This window comes from Echeneis naucrates, chromosome 1, assembly GCF_900963305.1.
Source record: "Echeneis naucrates chromosome 1, fEcheNa1.1, whole genome shotgun sequence".
Classification (NCBI taxonomy): domain Eukaryota; kingdom Metazoa; phylum Chordata; class Actinopteri; order Carangiformes; family Echeneidae; genus Echeneis; species Echeneis naucrates.
In genome coordinates this window covers 18,108,127-18,123,841 of record NC_042511.1, presented here as the reverse complement: position 1 = coordinate 18,123,841, position 15,715 = coordinate 18,108,127, and the positions used below count along the sequence as shown (strand labels likewise).

Sequence of the window (15,715 nt, the reverse complement as noted above, 5' to 3'; positions counted from 1 at the left end):
GCCATTACAGGGTACGATATGCAGGTCATGGCTGCAAACCAGCTGCCGAGCTGAGGTAGATGGTGGGCACATCTTTCTTTGCCTTTTTCATATTTCAGACCTGTCTGGTTGAACATTAACAACACCGTCACAACAACATAGAGCTTCCCACACAAACAGAGGGCATTCATGTGTCTTGTGAACTTACAGCAGACAGACATGCAACCGGCCCAGAGAGGAGATCTGCCAGGAATCTGTCATTTGTCACTGTCAACACATCATCTTCCCCAGACCCATCAAGACAAAACAGTAAAATTTCTCCCCTCAGGTTTTTACATACAGTAGAACAGTGATGACGCAATATTCACCTCCATAGTTTAATTTACTTCTATCAAAATGTTACTTCTACCTGAGAACAAATTTTGAAAGAATCCTCTAAGTCATGCTTTATAGTTGGTCATCTTTACTTTTAATCCTAGGCATGTTAGCTGATTTGGATTCCCCTTTTGGCCCCTGTGTTTCCCACATGAACATACAGACTAAGCCAGTTGGCCTGCCACTCATCAGGAATATGCAGATCAATCTGCTAATTAGTTACATAGAGCCATTAAGGCTGAGTTAGAACACATGGTTGGCACCCATGTAGGAGCGCATAACCGGGCACACCAGGTCATAAGAGTCAACTATATCCCCAGAACACATTCCCAAACACTTAAATATCTCAAATTTTTTTGACAAGTAACAGTTTTACAAAAAAAAAATTGCAGATGAATGAGAATGATATCACTTGTCTACTAAATCCATCACTGTTAAAGATATGTCTAAAATATATTTTTGAGAAATAGCACTTTTCTAAAACTGTTGTTGATTATGATATAATACAATTCCTATTGCCTCTGAAAACCAAAGTTGTGGCCAAATCAACTAATGTTGAATTCTTAAGATTTTAAGTTTCACACAGCAGGAAGGGGGACTTAATGAGAGACTTTCCTTTCATAAACTTAGTCAAAACAGCAACAACTAGCATCACCTTAGCCTCTTGTACTCTGCATCCATTCCTGCCCAAGAACTGTTGTGCATTTAGTCACATTGCATATTTTAGCCTGCCATCTGGTCAGCCCTGCCTGACACTGCAGGGGGCCTCCTATCCTCTCATATCTATATTCCACTAGCATATTGTTCCCACTGCTTTTCTACAACGCAGCCCCAGCAGTTCTCCACTTCTTTATTTATTTCAACAGAAGAGGCTAGCCAGCAACCCCCCCCCCCCCCCCCCCCAAATCGGCAGCTCTTCCAGTTGTCCTATCAAGTGTAACCTGGAGGCCCCTAGTAGAGCAATTAGAGCAGCCTCCCTGCCCACCTCTTGTAATGAAGCCCAGCACATTCTGGAATCTATAGCCCCTTTAGTCTCCCCTAATGGGACATCATTATTGTCAAAGAAACAATGTAAATGGAAATGAACATACTCATTAGCCAGTCGCAGGGAGAAACCTTTGCCGCTCTCAGCTTGCAACTCCCGCTTCCAAACACACACACAAAAGTGAGCCTTCTCCCTTTTGCATCTGCGGACTGCTACTCTGGCTTGCTTTATTCCTCTGACAACATATTTGTTTGAATGTGCATGTGTGTGGACTGAAGAAGACAATGTGCATGTTTTCTTCAAGGTGATGAGGAAAAGAAATTAACATGGATAATTCCATTATTGGCATTCACTCAGTGATTCTAGAGATTTTAATTGTTGCATGTGTTTGTGCCTGTCTATGTAAGTAAAGTGTGTGCAAGTTTTCACTTCAGTCCATCTTTGCTTGGCTCTCTCAGGGTGCACCTGTGCAGCGGTCCAGGTCTCTTTCCCCAGCCAGCAGTGTAGAGTTGGATAGTGTGAGGAAAGGAACACAACAGAGGATTCAAGACCTTGAGGAGCTGCTGCAACTGAAGGTAACTGCTAGCTAAAATAGATTAATTCACATAAAATCCTCTCCTTTTCTTTCATCAACAACAACCTGTTTATTCCCCACTCTACTTTGATGTTCATGTCTTATATTTCCTGCAGTCCAGATCACCTTCTTTGCCTTTTCTGTCACAATCTTCTGTCTTAGTTCTTCCTCACACACAACTCTGGCCGTTGAATTATTTTCAAATACTAGTACTGGACATTACATTGTACACTGCATGTCCAGCTGATTACTCGTAGCACTGGAACGGCCTGATGGAGCTTCAGATTGCTATGGCCCCAATCTCGCATAACATGCTGCTATCAGCTACTGGCTTGCAAGAATATCTGCTGCACTGACACAGTTAGTCTCCAAAGTTTTCATTTGTACTACTGCTTCTACTGTCTCCTCTATTCCCTTATTTTACATTGCCTTTCACTCAATGAGGCGCACATGTGCACATATGTGCACACACACGAGTGTGCGTAGGCAGTGAAGCAGCAGGAGAGGAGTTGCTTTGGTGAAAATGGATGTAGCAGGGCTTTTTTTCCCCTTAAACAAACCAACTTTATTGGTCTTTTAACCTTCACATGCTCTTTGTCGGCTTTCTCCCACTATTCCTATGTCCTATGTCCTTTTTTATCTCTTTCATATTCACTGCAAGCAAAATACATTTAATCTTCACTTCTCCCCATGTCACTCTGCAGGTCTCAAAATTTTACTTTTTCTCTTTTATGTTATGTCAGCAGGGTATATCGTTCACTGGCAACATTTTTTTTTTATTTGGACGTTACCTGAAAGCTTGTTGCTCCTTTATCGTTCCCACCTTATAGGCTGACCAGTGAGGGAGTGATTATGCAGAGGTCATATTCCTATGAACACAATTCTAGGAACCCATTAGGCTTCATTTTCTTGTCAGATCTGAAGTGTTTGAATTAGCTCACTTGCAGGGACCTAGTTAGACAGTAATGCTACACATAGATTCAGACGTCACGCTTGACTGTCTTAGTTAATAGTGCCATTTATGTGTCTGCCAGTTGACGGCATTTAGCATATGTATGCACAGAAAAATAGTGGCTGCCCATTCACATCTACAACCAAATTACTTTGGATATTGCTCAGCATGATTAAGTAAATTAAGCAATAATGTCCTGTTCTTCTGTGATCTGGAATTGAAGTTGCACCAGCGTAGATCCCATATGAATATGGGATTTTATGTCCAGCTTTTTACTGTACAGTGTTTCACTCTGCCTTGTCTGTCATTCTCAAGTTGATCCAATCCAATTCTTTCCAACAGAATGTCTTTCAAATTGGGTACATTAGCCTGTACCATTGACACGTTGACCTTAGCAGCTAACAGCAGCAGACAAACAAACAATTCTCATAATAATGGACTCTTTTTTTTCTACCCTCCTTCAGCACACTTTCAAGTAAACAGTAGCTGTTGCTGTGTAATTATTTTTCAGCTTGAACGTCCACAGATGTGTATGCTGGCTGAGTAAGAGGATGTATTGATCTGTGGGCAAGGGTCTGTGGCCTGATGACCAAAGCTGAGCTGCCCGGGGGAAGCTCTATAAGGAGCCTGGGAAGCCATGATGTGGCTAATGCCCTGCCACTTGCTCCAGCCTGCACCTCCATCAGCCAGCCTCAACCCATCTGTGTCCTCCCCCAGCTCCTAGTTCCACCAGTTAACACTGCCCTGGTCTTGCTTCTTTCATTAGAGCCTTGTTTTTGAGAGGTTGGGGGCTGCCTGAAGGGGCTGAGGATGTCTTGCAGATGTCCTCTGTGAATAATCTGCACTAGGGAAAATCCATACTTGTCACATTGGCAGTGTGAATGTGTATCATGCGTGTGCGTACACCCAGTGTGTGTCTGGTGCATGTTTGTGTGGTGCCTCTGTTCTCTTTGTCCTTGTTAATAATAACAGGGCTGAGGGCTCGCATTTCTCTCTCTGCAGGGCAGCCATGTCATATCAGCAGTAAACAAGCTTCTTCCCTTCAGAAAGCACTCGACAACTCTCCCTAGCCCTGGCCACTCAAGCAGAAACCTGTCCTGCATTCTTCCTTTCACTTTCTCTTTTGCTCCACTCTTTCTCTTTCTTCTCTTTCTAATTTTTGTTCTCACTCTTTCTCTTTCTCTCTTTCCACCTCTGTTTGTCCTCCCTGTTGAAAGTGTTTTCTCCATCGCCCTAGCTGTTAAGGTCAATGTGATGGGGAGGTTGGTGCCCCTGACAAGAAAAATCTATATGTTGTCTTCTCTTACTCCTTCTTTAAAGCAGTAGCCCAATCTTGCTGTGTTTTAATAGCTGTCAACAACAGTGTCAGCAACAAAACCCACTGCTCCAATCCCCACCAACACAACCTGTGTTGGTCATCAGTTGGTAACTCCTGTGAGTGAGTTTCTTTGCTGGTTAAAGAGTGTGTATTTGGTGTGTTTGTGTGTGTGTGTGTGTGTGTGCGTGCGTGCGTGCGTGTATGCATGTCAGCTTGGCGTTCTTTGGCCCCATTGACTCGTCATGTTAAAGTCGTCCTTTAATGATGTCTCAGTTGCCTGCTGAGAGTGGAAGCACTTGTCAAAGAGGAAGGAGGAGAAAAGAATCTTAGCCTGCTGGTTTCTGTCAAGCAGAGGTGTTCCAGCTGTAGACCAGTTTAAATATGTAGACAGTAAGGGACGTTTCTCAGTTTCACTGCCACACCACTGTGCTAGTGTATATGAAGCTGACTTCTCACTTCAATTAAGTAATGTTTCATCTGACACATACAACTTTTGAAAAAAAAATAATAATAATAATTATCACTGTGCCTTACAGATGGAGGAAAATGAAGAGCTGAGGAGGGCTCATGATAAACGCCGTGAACGTCTGTGCGTGATACAGACCAACTACAAGACAGTCAGAGATCAGCTGAAAGAGATCGAAAAAACAAATGGCTTGTAAGTACACAGTTTAATGTTTTGGAACAAGCTCTTGTCACAAACCAAGTTGGAAAATTATAGCATTACATACAATCCATGTGACCTGTTGGGGAACATACACATTATATTCTTAAAACCTGCATGACCTTCTGCATACATAAAACAACATGGATAACTTCCAGTCTCTCCTAGCAGCAGTGAGTAAGACATTTCAAAGTGCATAACTCACCTTGCCTTATGTTAAAAGCCTTTGTGAAATGCTACAACCCTATGAAACTGCTCACAAATAGTCTTAGTGCCTCATTGCTCCCCACATGTTTTCTGACAAGACCTGAGTGCTGGATTTGCGAAAATGGTTAAAAAAATTCTCCCTTTGCCTTTGAAAAGCTCAGAGGTTTTTAAGACCAGTCAATTTGGGCTGTTTTGTGCCAAGTGAGTACGCACTTCTGCGTCTCTTCTCCCTCAGTGTTCATTAGGATGTGAGAACCAGAGGCTTGGGTGTCTGGTCCTGGGGTGCAAGGTGTTTGAGAAGGCCTGTGGAGGAAGGAAGGAAGGGGGAGGGCCATTTCCTGCTTCGACCTGTTATCTTCACCAGAAACCACAGGATTTCTACATATAAATTAGAAAATCTGCTGGCAAATATTAGTTATACAAGTCTTTTATTGTTTTCATTGTCTTTCCCAGGCTTATCCCACCTTTACTGCACTTGTTTCTTCTTTCCTGTAATGTCTTTGAGTCTATTTTAAAATGTAACTAAAGGTGCACATGTTTGGTGGCCTTGCGGGAGCAAAATGTTGACCCTGTCAGCTGTTTTCTCTCAGGGTTAATTAAAGAAAACAGCAGTGCAATGTGAGCCCGTGTGAAAGTGGAGTGAGTGTGAGAGTGTGTTCAGCGCTAGGCTCGACTCAGCTCATGTCAGATCAGTGCGGCTCAACAGCATGTGTCTGAGAGTGGGAACAAAGACAGAGAGTTGTAGAGAGAGAAAACTCTTAGAATCAACCCCAGATATGCCTGTTATAAATTTTTGCGGGTTATCAAAGAAATGTTAATGAATTTTTGTCAGACTGCATTAAAAAGCTTGATGTTTGTGAGAAGAAAGCATGTGCGTTTCCATAATGAGACCAACTGCACTGCCATTGTGAGTGAAGTGCTTAGAAGATCTAGAGCTACAGTTTGTTGTCCAGTGTCAGTGTGTTTGTATTTTATGACTGGTTTGACATGAAATTGATGCAATTGGCAGCTTTGCCCTTTTCAGTCAGAGCCCTCCATGGCACCAGCCAGTCACTCAATGTTATGATCCTGGCATTCATTTGGCAATAAGCTCCATTCTTAAATAGCTGTTAAACCCACTGGGGTAATGCCAACTTGAATGAGAGACAATAGAAAATGACTTAAATACTCCCATTAGTGCTGGGAAATCGGGGCCCTAACAAGTCAGTGGGGATAGGCATCAAGTCTCATTGTATTTTGAGCTTGTTAGGGATTTCCCTGTTGCTTCCATGCTGTGTTGTTGCCTTTCTGGAAAGATGTGGGGGTACATTTTTAAAAGCTTTCTTTTTTCTTTTTCTTTTTTTTAACTCTTGCTTGCAGGGAACAATGACAGTTTTCATCTCCTACACACTTTTATACTTGTATACTTTCATCTTGACTTGGTGTCAGACTTTGTGGGCAACCCTGTCTATGCATATCACACACTAATATAATTCTTCTATACCATCAAGATTTCACAGCCTCATATCAGTCTTTGAGAAATTCTATATGAGATCAGACAATTGGTTGCTGTATGGCCAGCTGCTGAGTGACATCACATGTATTTGTGCTAATAAGTTCCGCCCAAGATAAACTATCAGCCAATCACCAAGCAGACAAAGGTTCCATTGGCTCATCAGTATGCAGGCAGTGCCCTGTTGGCCAGTCCCAGTGAAACTACCCTGCCATTCACCATTACCACCATATTTTCCCAAAATGGTATGAAGGAGAGGGGGAAAAAGCCAAATTATTATTTATATTAGAGAAGGGAAAAAGTTTTTTAATCAGACTGGGGATGATGGGGGTGAGCAAATAAAATTAAAGGTTATTAAAGCATCCGTACTCTGATCAAAGTTGCGCCCATAAACAGATTCCCCCTGAATCAGAGCAATTAGCCGCAGCGGCGTGGAAAAGTTCTTTCTATTTCCTCCTGCTTAATAATGGAAACTTGGATACCACAGGGAAGGAAGCACTGAGGCCTGAAGAAGATAGCTCTCTTATGGCTCCATATTCAACAGCTTTTAGGCCCACTGTAAACAAATTAAAATGTATAAAGCCTTAACGTAATAAAGCTTCATACACCGTTCATGGAGTAGGAAATGCAGTTGATACACTACATATTGGAAAAACAAAATAACAGCAAGAATTAAAACAGAGCTATGGGTAAATTATGATGTACTTTTACAGCTCCAGGCAGTGGTAAGGTGGTATAGACTATGTTCACTCTCGCACTTGGAGTAGAATAAATAGAAGTGTATCAATCTCTGTGCGTTTACAGTGAGATTATCTATTAAGTAGCTTTGCACTCTGGGAAACTAACCCAAGATCACAGATTGCACATGCATACACTCCCACATCCATACACTGCGCAGAAGTTCAAGGGCTCCAAATTGCTCACAGGGGCATTAGTAGTATTAAATGAAAACATTTGCCGGTTTGCAGTAGCCTCCAACTCCCAGGCACCAGGGTTTAACAAGTATTAGCGTAGCGTAGCGTGGCAGTGTCTACATAGCCAATAATGACCACAGTGAAAGGGGTCCCCCACAATAGCAGTGACCCTCACAATCCATTTCCACACCTCTACTTCATTCAGTGTGTGTGTGTGTGTGTGTGTGTGTGTGTGTGTCAAAAATGGTATTGTCTTCTCATCTGCTACTTTTGCAATCTGTGGATTTCTCACTAAAAGGGGTTTTAGTTTGCAAATAAAAGACTAATTGGAATTGAATGTGTTGGGTTAAGACTGATTGATGAGTTGGGTATCATGCAGAGATACAGTTGGCCCTAAGGATGGTGCGCATGTGTGAGTAAAAGGGGAAGTTCAATGGAGGGGGCAGCTACTGAGCACAAAGTGTCATTAAGTATTCATAAGTGAGGTGTAGACATTTGAGTGACCTCGTTTGGGAGTGTGCTTTTGCCATTATTTACATTTGCATGGCACACTGGGGATGCTCCACTGCTCAGCCACATGGACAGTGCCCTGGGCTCTCCAGACATGCATATGTGTGTACATGATTTGCCACTGAAATGTCAAAGCCAAGGCTGCTCATTTGAATACTGCTAAAGATGGCTGAATAACTAAAACAGACCGAGACTAAGGGTCCTTGTTCCCCGATGTGGACAGGCCAGAAGCAACAAGGTAATGTACAAGAACAAGCAGGTTCTCTTGTATGTCTGAATGTATGTGTTTGCCTTTTGTGAGGCATCCCTATTTGCATTGTCATCTTATTGTGTGTGTGTGTGTGTGTGTGCGTGCGCGCGCGCACGCATGCATGCATGCATGTGCGTCATGTATTTGTCCAGGCCAGGTGGAAGGGTTCATCATGCAGAGCCATGGCAGCTAAGACAAGAGAACAGCGATATAGTGTGGAATGAGATTGCCTACTTGAAAAACCTCAACAGGAAACTTGGCATGGAAAAGTAAGTTCCCTCTCTTTTTTCCAGATTTCCAGGCCCACGCAAAGGTGATGATACCTGTAATGGACTATTTTGTGTCCTTTTTTTTTTTTTCTCTCTCTCGCTCTCTCTCTCTTACATGTGTACACATCTACTCAAACACTCCTACTGTTCCTTCTTGTTTGTGGGTGTTGAATTTGAGTGTGCCCTTCCCAGCTTCACAGCAACTACCTAGCCCTCCACATCATTACCAGCCAGCAGGGGCCAAAGCAAGATCATTAGACTCTGCTCATTTGTAAAATTGGCTGCCCAAAAATTCACACATAAAAGTGCAAGAAGAAAAATCACATTATCAGAATCCCTGGCTGTGTCTTCATAAAATAATTGCATTTTTAACGGAACGCTTATGCCAGACTGTAGTCTTGTTGCTGATGTTATTAAGTGTGTATCAATAAGATGCTTTACATACTTAAAATCTGTAGCTCAAATGTTTTCCTAGAGCTTTGTAACTGTTGTCAATACAGTAAGACTTTTCTGCAAGAGGTACTTTTCATGTATTTTCTTACTGTTTTTCCACTCTTTCCGCGTGTTATTCAGTTATCCTGTCAGCATCTGTTAGTTTGTCTCTGAGTGTAGTATATTCATTGTCTTATTAGATCAGGAGGAACCCCTGTAACCATATCACGAACACTGACCTACTGTGATGCACCACAAAGCTTGGCCTAAAGCCACAGTCTTTCCCCTTCATCCCCAAGCCTTCACCTCTTCCCTCCTCTATCCTATGCCTCTGTGCCATCTTTTTACCTTTTTCCTGCTTGTCTTCCCAGAGCCCTCCCTCTGGCCCTCTGTGATGCTGCAGTAGGCTGAGGCAAGAATTCTGGTACTTGCCCCCGCCCCCTCTACTGCTTTCCCCTCTGCTCACCCCCCTGCCCTGTCCTTCTAATCCCAGCTGAGCTCATTATGATATAGCCCGGCTGCCTCTCTCGAAGCCAGAGCTGTCCGAGCTAATTACAGGCTAGCAGCCCCTGTGCCGCTGATGCTGCCTGTTAAGGGATGTCCATCCGCCTGCCTGCTTGCCTGCCCGGCCACGGCTGGAGCTGAGCAAAGTCGAGCACTGGATGGTCTGGGGGTTGGGTATGGGGAGCAAGCAGACTATTGTGAACATGCAGGGTCCTTGGAACTGACCTGTGAGGGAAACCGCAAGGGATGGAGAGCGTCTGGCGTCTTTCCTTGCTGTGTAACTGGCCTGTCTTCCAGGGTTAGTGTTGATCCCCTTCATGTGCCCCTGTCCAGCTTCACCTCATCTCTCCCATTTGCACCCCCAGGATCCCTCTTACCCAGTTAACTGGTGCAAAGTTGGCTGGGATCTCTAAACTTGTGCTCTAGAAAAACTCTTTGTTCCAGCGCATACATCTGAACGCATACTCAGCACACTGTGTTAAACTAAGTGAGCCATATATCCTATCTCTATTCAAGTATTTTCTTGCATGCCTGTTGTAAGAATAAGCAGGAGCAAAGAGACAGGGTTGTTGGGACTATGGATTAATCCAGCAAAACCAAAATTCTTTAATGCCCTGCAATGAATATTTCTCAAAAAAAAGATGAAAATGTGGAAATGTGAGTAGATGATAGTGCAGCAAGACTTTCTGTAAGCAGAACTGCCAGGAAGGTCTTGGGCCAAGCAGTTACAGCTTGTTTTTCTGTTGACCGTATTATAATGATTGTGCTTGTGAAGGTTATGCTAAATAAGTGTTAGCAATAATCCACTAATAGCTAATTAACTCCTGGTAGCTGAAGAATTTAGGGAGAAATAAAGACCCCTTATAAAGCTCTGAATGCTTAGTGGCAGGCTTTAGGGGAGAAACTGTTTAAACTCCATTTGTCTCTCACTTTATCTTCCTCATTGTCATGAGATTGTGCACAGATGCTCCCTATCACCTCTTCAAAAAATAGCTCTTGCAAAACCATGTCTTGAGGCCCAAATGACCATTTCCCAGAATGAATATTGCTGGGATAACTCCTGCTCAGTGGGTCCCCTTAGTGTTAAGGGAAGGTTATCAAGCCCAGACCGCCTGTAATCTATTGTACTTGAATAAAATGTTGAGGAAGAAGGTGAAACAGGTCTGTTTCTATGCTCTTTTAGCTGAATCACTGGCAACCCGTGGCTCGATAGAATGTTGTAAAGAAGTAATAAGCAACAAGTAATCCATTGCTCGACAACTTTAAATGAAAATAATGGTGTGCAAATGCAGAATCAAACACTAGTTCAGAGGACAAAACATATTAACATGCTCAGGTACTTCAATACTCAGCTAAAATTTCAGTATTATATCATTAGCATTTGATGTTGGCCTTGTCAAATTTTGCAGGGCAAAAAAATGCTCGGTTCCGTGCTCCTGGATTTAATGCTTGCCAGCATAATATTCATTCTAGTTTTGGACTAGTAGTGATACCAAAGCAATAAAAGTGTTCACTTGTCTTTTTGTGCTTTATGCTTTTTATTTTAAAGAGAAAAATCTAGAAATTTACAACATACACATTTCCTTGTGTCCTGTCACTGGAATTTTACATCAAAACTGGCAACACACGGCACTAGCCATTGACAATTAAAATTTTTCAGAAGTCTCAGAATCCTGTATGATTATTAAAACTGTGTGCCTATTCTTAAGATCTTCTTTCTCCCAGATTCGTGCTAGGGTTTTTTTGTTTTGTTTTTTAGGCAAAAGAAATTTCCAAATAAAAAGTAGCTGACACAAAGTATGATTTTGATGGAGATTTTCTGGCAAGAAACTATGGGCAGGGTGGGCGGAAAAATTTGCATTGGGATCATTTTATCTGCCTCATTATGCATATGTCTGCGGCAGTCCATGTCCATGCTTGTTAATTGTTGTTAAAGGTCTGTTGGTAAAAAAGAGGCAGGGATTATTTAGGCTCCATAAGCAGAATAAAAACATGCAGTGCATCCTCAGACTTAAGATGCTATACTCAGACAACATCAAAGCATAAATTAGCTAGCGATTACAGGGGAAAAAGCCTTTGAGATCATTTGCTCTGCTGCAGCTGTGAAACCTCCTCTGTAGAGAGTGACCATTATGGACATGAAACCTCCTCAATAAGCAACGTTGACTCTAATTAAGTTTAATAAAGTTTACCCTGATGTTCCTCATATTGCTGTATTTCTTTGCGTTTCATCTTGATTTGCTAAGAGGTATTAGAAGTAATGAGAATCTTTTGCCCCCCAGATGAGGACTTAGTTGGAGGAGGGACACATTTGCTCAAACACACACAAACAGAATGTTTTATGCATGTTTTTAATCAGACAAGTAAGGTTTTCCCTTCATTAATTATTTGGTAAATAAATTAATATATAAAAAAAATTGCTTTCCACCTAATTATGATGCAAACTTAAGTGCTCCATCAAGCCTTAGATAGTGCCATTAAGATAAAATTATAGCACAAAGAATGCTATTAGTTAATTCAAAGAACAAACTCTTCAAGATAGAATTCACACATGCAGAAAACATACAGTCGAGAACATACTTTTTCAGTTCCCTCACGCATTCATTTAATCTTTGACTGCAGAACTGGAATTTACTCTTGCAAATTTCTTTCTTCTCTTCCCGTCTAATAAATACAACTTCGTTATATTATTTCATCTAAGTATACCTAGCAGCATCAACAAGCCTATTAAATGGGGAGTATTGTGGGAAAGTGAAAATTACATGAATTCTCGTTTACCTCTTATATTAGTGGCCTGTAGCTGCAGAACCCAAGACTCACTGTTGCTGCTGCCACTGCCGCTGCATTGCCCACAGCCACAATATAGCAACACGCTATGTAAACTACACCAGTCACCGTTTCTGCTGACAGCAGTGGCTTATACACCCAAAATGCCTCCATGAACAGCCTTCTAACCTGACTTTAAACATAAGGGAATCCTCCCTATACCCCAAAAAACAAGATTCTTTCCCCAGCAATAAAAATGCCAGAGGTGTTTTCACTCTTTCACCCTGTTCCCTATTTCTTCCTGTTTATTTTTATGTACCAAGCAAGACACCAAAAGGAGGCTGATGTGTGAGAGCACAATAGCTGTAGATGATGTTGTGTTATACACCCCAGTGGATGGAGGCTGGCAGTTTGTGCTCTAAGCTGTGTTAAGTGTGGCGCAAGTAGGGATAAGATCAAATGACATGTAGTGGATTGCTGAAGGCTGAAGTCCTAGCGCTCCAAATGTTTTTAAAAACAGGTCCATAATCGTGACATGAGACACAGACTTGAATTGCACACCACATCATTACCAAACATCACGCACGTCTATCCTCTTTACTTTGATTTCTACCAAGAAACTTCTTTTGCTTTTATGCCCACTGACTGGTGTTCTACCTTAGATAAGGCAGTGAGTAGAGAGGGAAATGAAAGCTGTCCAGCTAACTTCATTTGCTTTGTCATCCAGATTTTAAAAAGCAATATAACTGAAATGCTCTCTAGGAGCTACAGTTGTTGGCAACATTTTGGTCACTGAGATATAAGAAAAGAATGTTTGAGTAAATATAGGTACAGGTTCCCTGATTTATAGAAAAGGTCAGGAAAATTTTATGGAGCTGGTGATTATGGATTGTAAATTTATCTCCTTGAGGTTGGGGTTTAGCTTGGTGTGTCACCTCAGCCTAATAGCGTTACCTAAACATCCTTTAGAATTCTCAAAGCTGCTCTTTTCCAATAATCCAGACCCCATAAATAATTGTAAGCATCTGTTTATCTGTTTATCTACGCACAGAAGGAAGCAATGTGAAAAATGTATACTGTAAGCGAAGAACAGAGAGTACTCCATTCAAAGAAGCAGTTTGTGCAATAAAGAATGAAATGATATTTTTGAAATTTGTTTCACGGGTCATCTGAGGAAAAGGAAAGGCTTTACAGTCTGTAGAAAGAATTGTTTGCATTTAATGGTTTAAATTTAAAATTAGAAATTTAAGTCATTGATCAAGTTCACAAAATGATTGACAGTAAGTCATGCCAAATGCCATCTGTTGTTTTGGCACTCAAAGATTACGCCTCACATACCGTACAAAAGGAGTACAAAAATAAATGAATGAATGAGTGAATAGTCAGTGTTAACATCTGGACAGCACAGCAAGTATATTTATCCACATATTAATTGTTTTGGCTTTGTATTTATTTTTACTTTTACCAGTTTTTTTTGCTGAATGTTGCAGATAAATCACAACATTTCTATTATTGCTTTTGTAACATCCCTATATGTAGCTCTGTTACTGCTCCCTTTGGCCCTTTGGGACAAGCATACACCTTAACAACTGAGTATTACTAAATGAAGATGCATTATTCTTCCATCTCTGCAATGTTATCATGTGAAACTAGAAGCCCCCTAGCCATTGAAATCCATCTGCAATGCAATCCCGTCTTCATCTTAGAAGGTATGCTTATTCATCATCAAAAGTGAATGTTTTGCATATGAACTTTGGTTAAGCGTCAATACTATCAGCATCCAAAAGGGCATAAAAGAGAAACATGAGATGGAACGGGCTCATACCACATACTGAATATTTCAGCTCATTTGTCCCATTAACATCCTCAACACATAAGGCAGTGCCGGTACCTGATCGACTTGAGTTCATTTATGGAGGAAAATCTATAGCAGAGCGACACATATCCATCTGCATCCTCAACCCCCCTCAGGGAGAGTCATTTGTGTACTTATTTAAGCTGCGGTCAGCCATTAGACCATGCCTCTACTGGACTGTGTGGGCTAAAAAGATAATTACTTCCTTTCCCTGTGCTGTGGTGATAACTTTTCCCAAGTCATTCTCTTGGCATATGTATGGAAAAATCTCCTGGTTGATCTAGCAAAATTGGATTGGTTGAAACAGGTGTCTAGTTTAAGTTAATTGCCATTATGCTCATCGTAATTCACCATAACCGCAAATGCCCTTTTAAACCTCATATGCTTCAGAGTGTATCACACATGCTGCACTCACCATATGCCTAAAGAAGTCAGTTAGAATGAAGACCTACTGTTGTAATGAGGTTAACTGAGGGAAGAATGCCACTACAGTAGCAGCAGCCTGTTTCTAGCACTTCTCTGACTCTGTTGGAGCAGAGGGGAGGGAAATTAGGTGTGTGTTTCAGGTGTGGTTGTCTCAGTGGGCTTGTGTGCATCCTCTGTAGACTTCAGTTGGGGTCCTAATAATAACTTGAAAGTGCAAAGTCTCGAGCCTGGCTTCACATAATTAGCCTTTAGCAGAAATCAAGCTAATTGCACAGAGGTAATTGGGCACTCTTTCCAGTCTGTTTGTCTGTTATGATACACACAAACTCACACACATACAGACCCACTGTACTTTCCTACCTTGGTGTTTCATGTTAGTTGTCACTTTGATTTCCAGATGAATTAAAAACCGTTTTAATTAGTTGATTCCTTAAGCATGTCATCTTTTCTTTTGGGAAGCAATACCAGCGCACAAGAATAAAGTTAAAATGTAAGGTGAAAAAATTCTGCTACATTGGATTCCACAGTGATATTTGTGGCTTAATTGTGATTTAAAAAGATTCTCATTATACAGTACAGTGCTCATTTTCAAATGTCTGATGTCTTTTGTTCGAAAGAGTTGTTTGAAGTAAAGTTCATAATGTATGTGACTTCAGAACTGGCTTGGAAGAACAACTGGATATGCTGCGAGTCCAGGCTGCTATGGACCGGGCCACGGTCAAGGAACTCCATCTGTGTCTTGCTCGTGAACACGGAGGTAAGCCCTGTCTTTAAAACCAAATGTACATGACTCGTTAAAATATTTTCTTTTCTTTTTTTTTATGTCATCTTTCATTTTGTTTTTGCTTTTTTCCCTTTCTGCAACTTTGTAAATATGTTTCCTGAACTTAAATTTTCTACTTTGGTATGCTCATGTAAATTTTTTATGTTTTGCACTCTTCAATTATACCTAAAGAGGTACCTAAAGAAAAGGCTGTTTGTTTGTTTGTAAAGTACTGGAAATACCATTAATAATAGTAGAAAAGTATGCAAACTCTAGATGACAGCACCTTTAAGCTATCCTTTTACTCCTTAGCCATGTGTGTTAGTGAGTAGAATTAATAAGGCAACCCCCTGAGGAATTAATAGGACAACTCAATTAAGACTTCATCAACTCCTTGCAAATTGATTGGGAGATCAAGAGGTGTCTGCACATATCATTCCCAATGTTAAAAAGCACGTTGCTTTTAATCCAATCAGTACC

General features: G+C 41.3%; 1 protein-coding gene across 5 annotated transcripts in view; it reads left to right on the top strand.

Annotated features, from left to right (window-relative positions):
- cntln (centlein, centrosomal protein) overlaps positions 1-15,715 on the top strand; it is a 77,123-nt gene that overhangs the window by 24,527 nt on the left and 36,881 nt on the right. For all 5 annotated transcript variants that reach the window (XM_029504274.1, XM_029504256.1, XM_029504266.1 and 2 more), the window contains 4 exons: positions 1,798-1,914; positions 4,720-4,841; positions 8,373-8,489; positions 15,129-15,229. In XM_029504274.1, the coding sequence (XP_029360134.1) occupies positions 1,798-1,914; positions 4,720-4,841; positions 8,373-8,489; positions 15,129-15,229 (457 nt within the window). The remainder of the gene's footprint in view (positions 1-1,797; positions 1,915-4,719; positions 4,842-8,372; positions 8,490-15,128; positions 15,230-15,715) is intronic.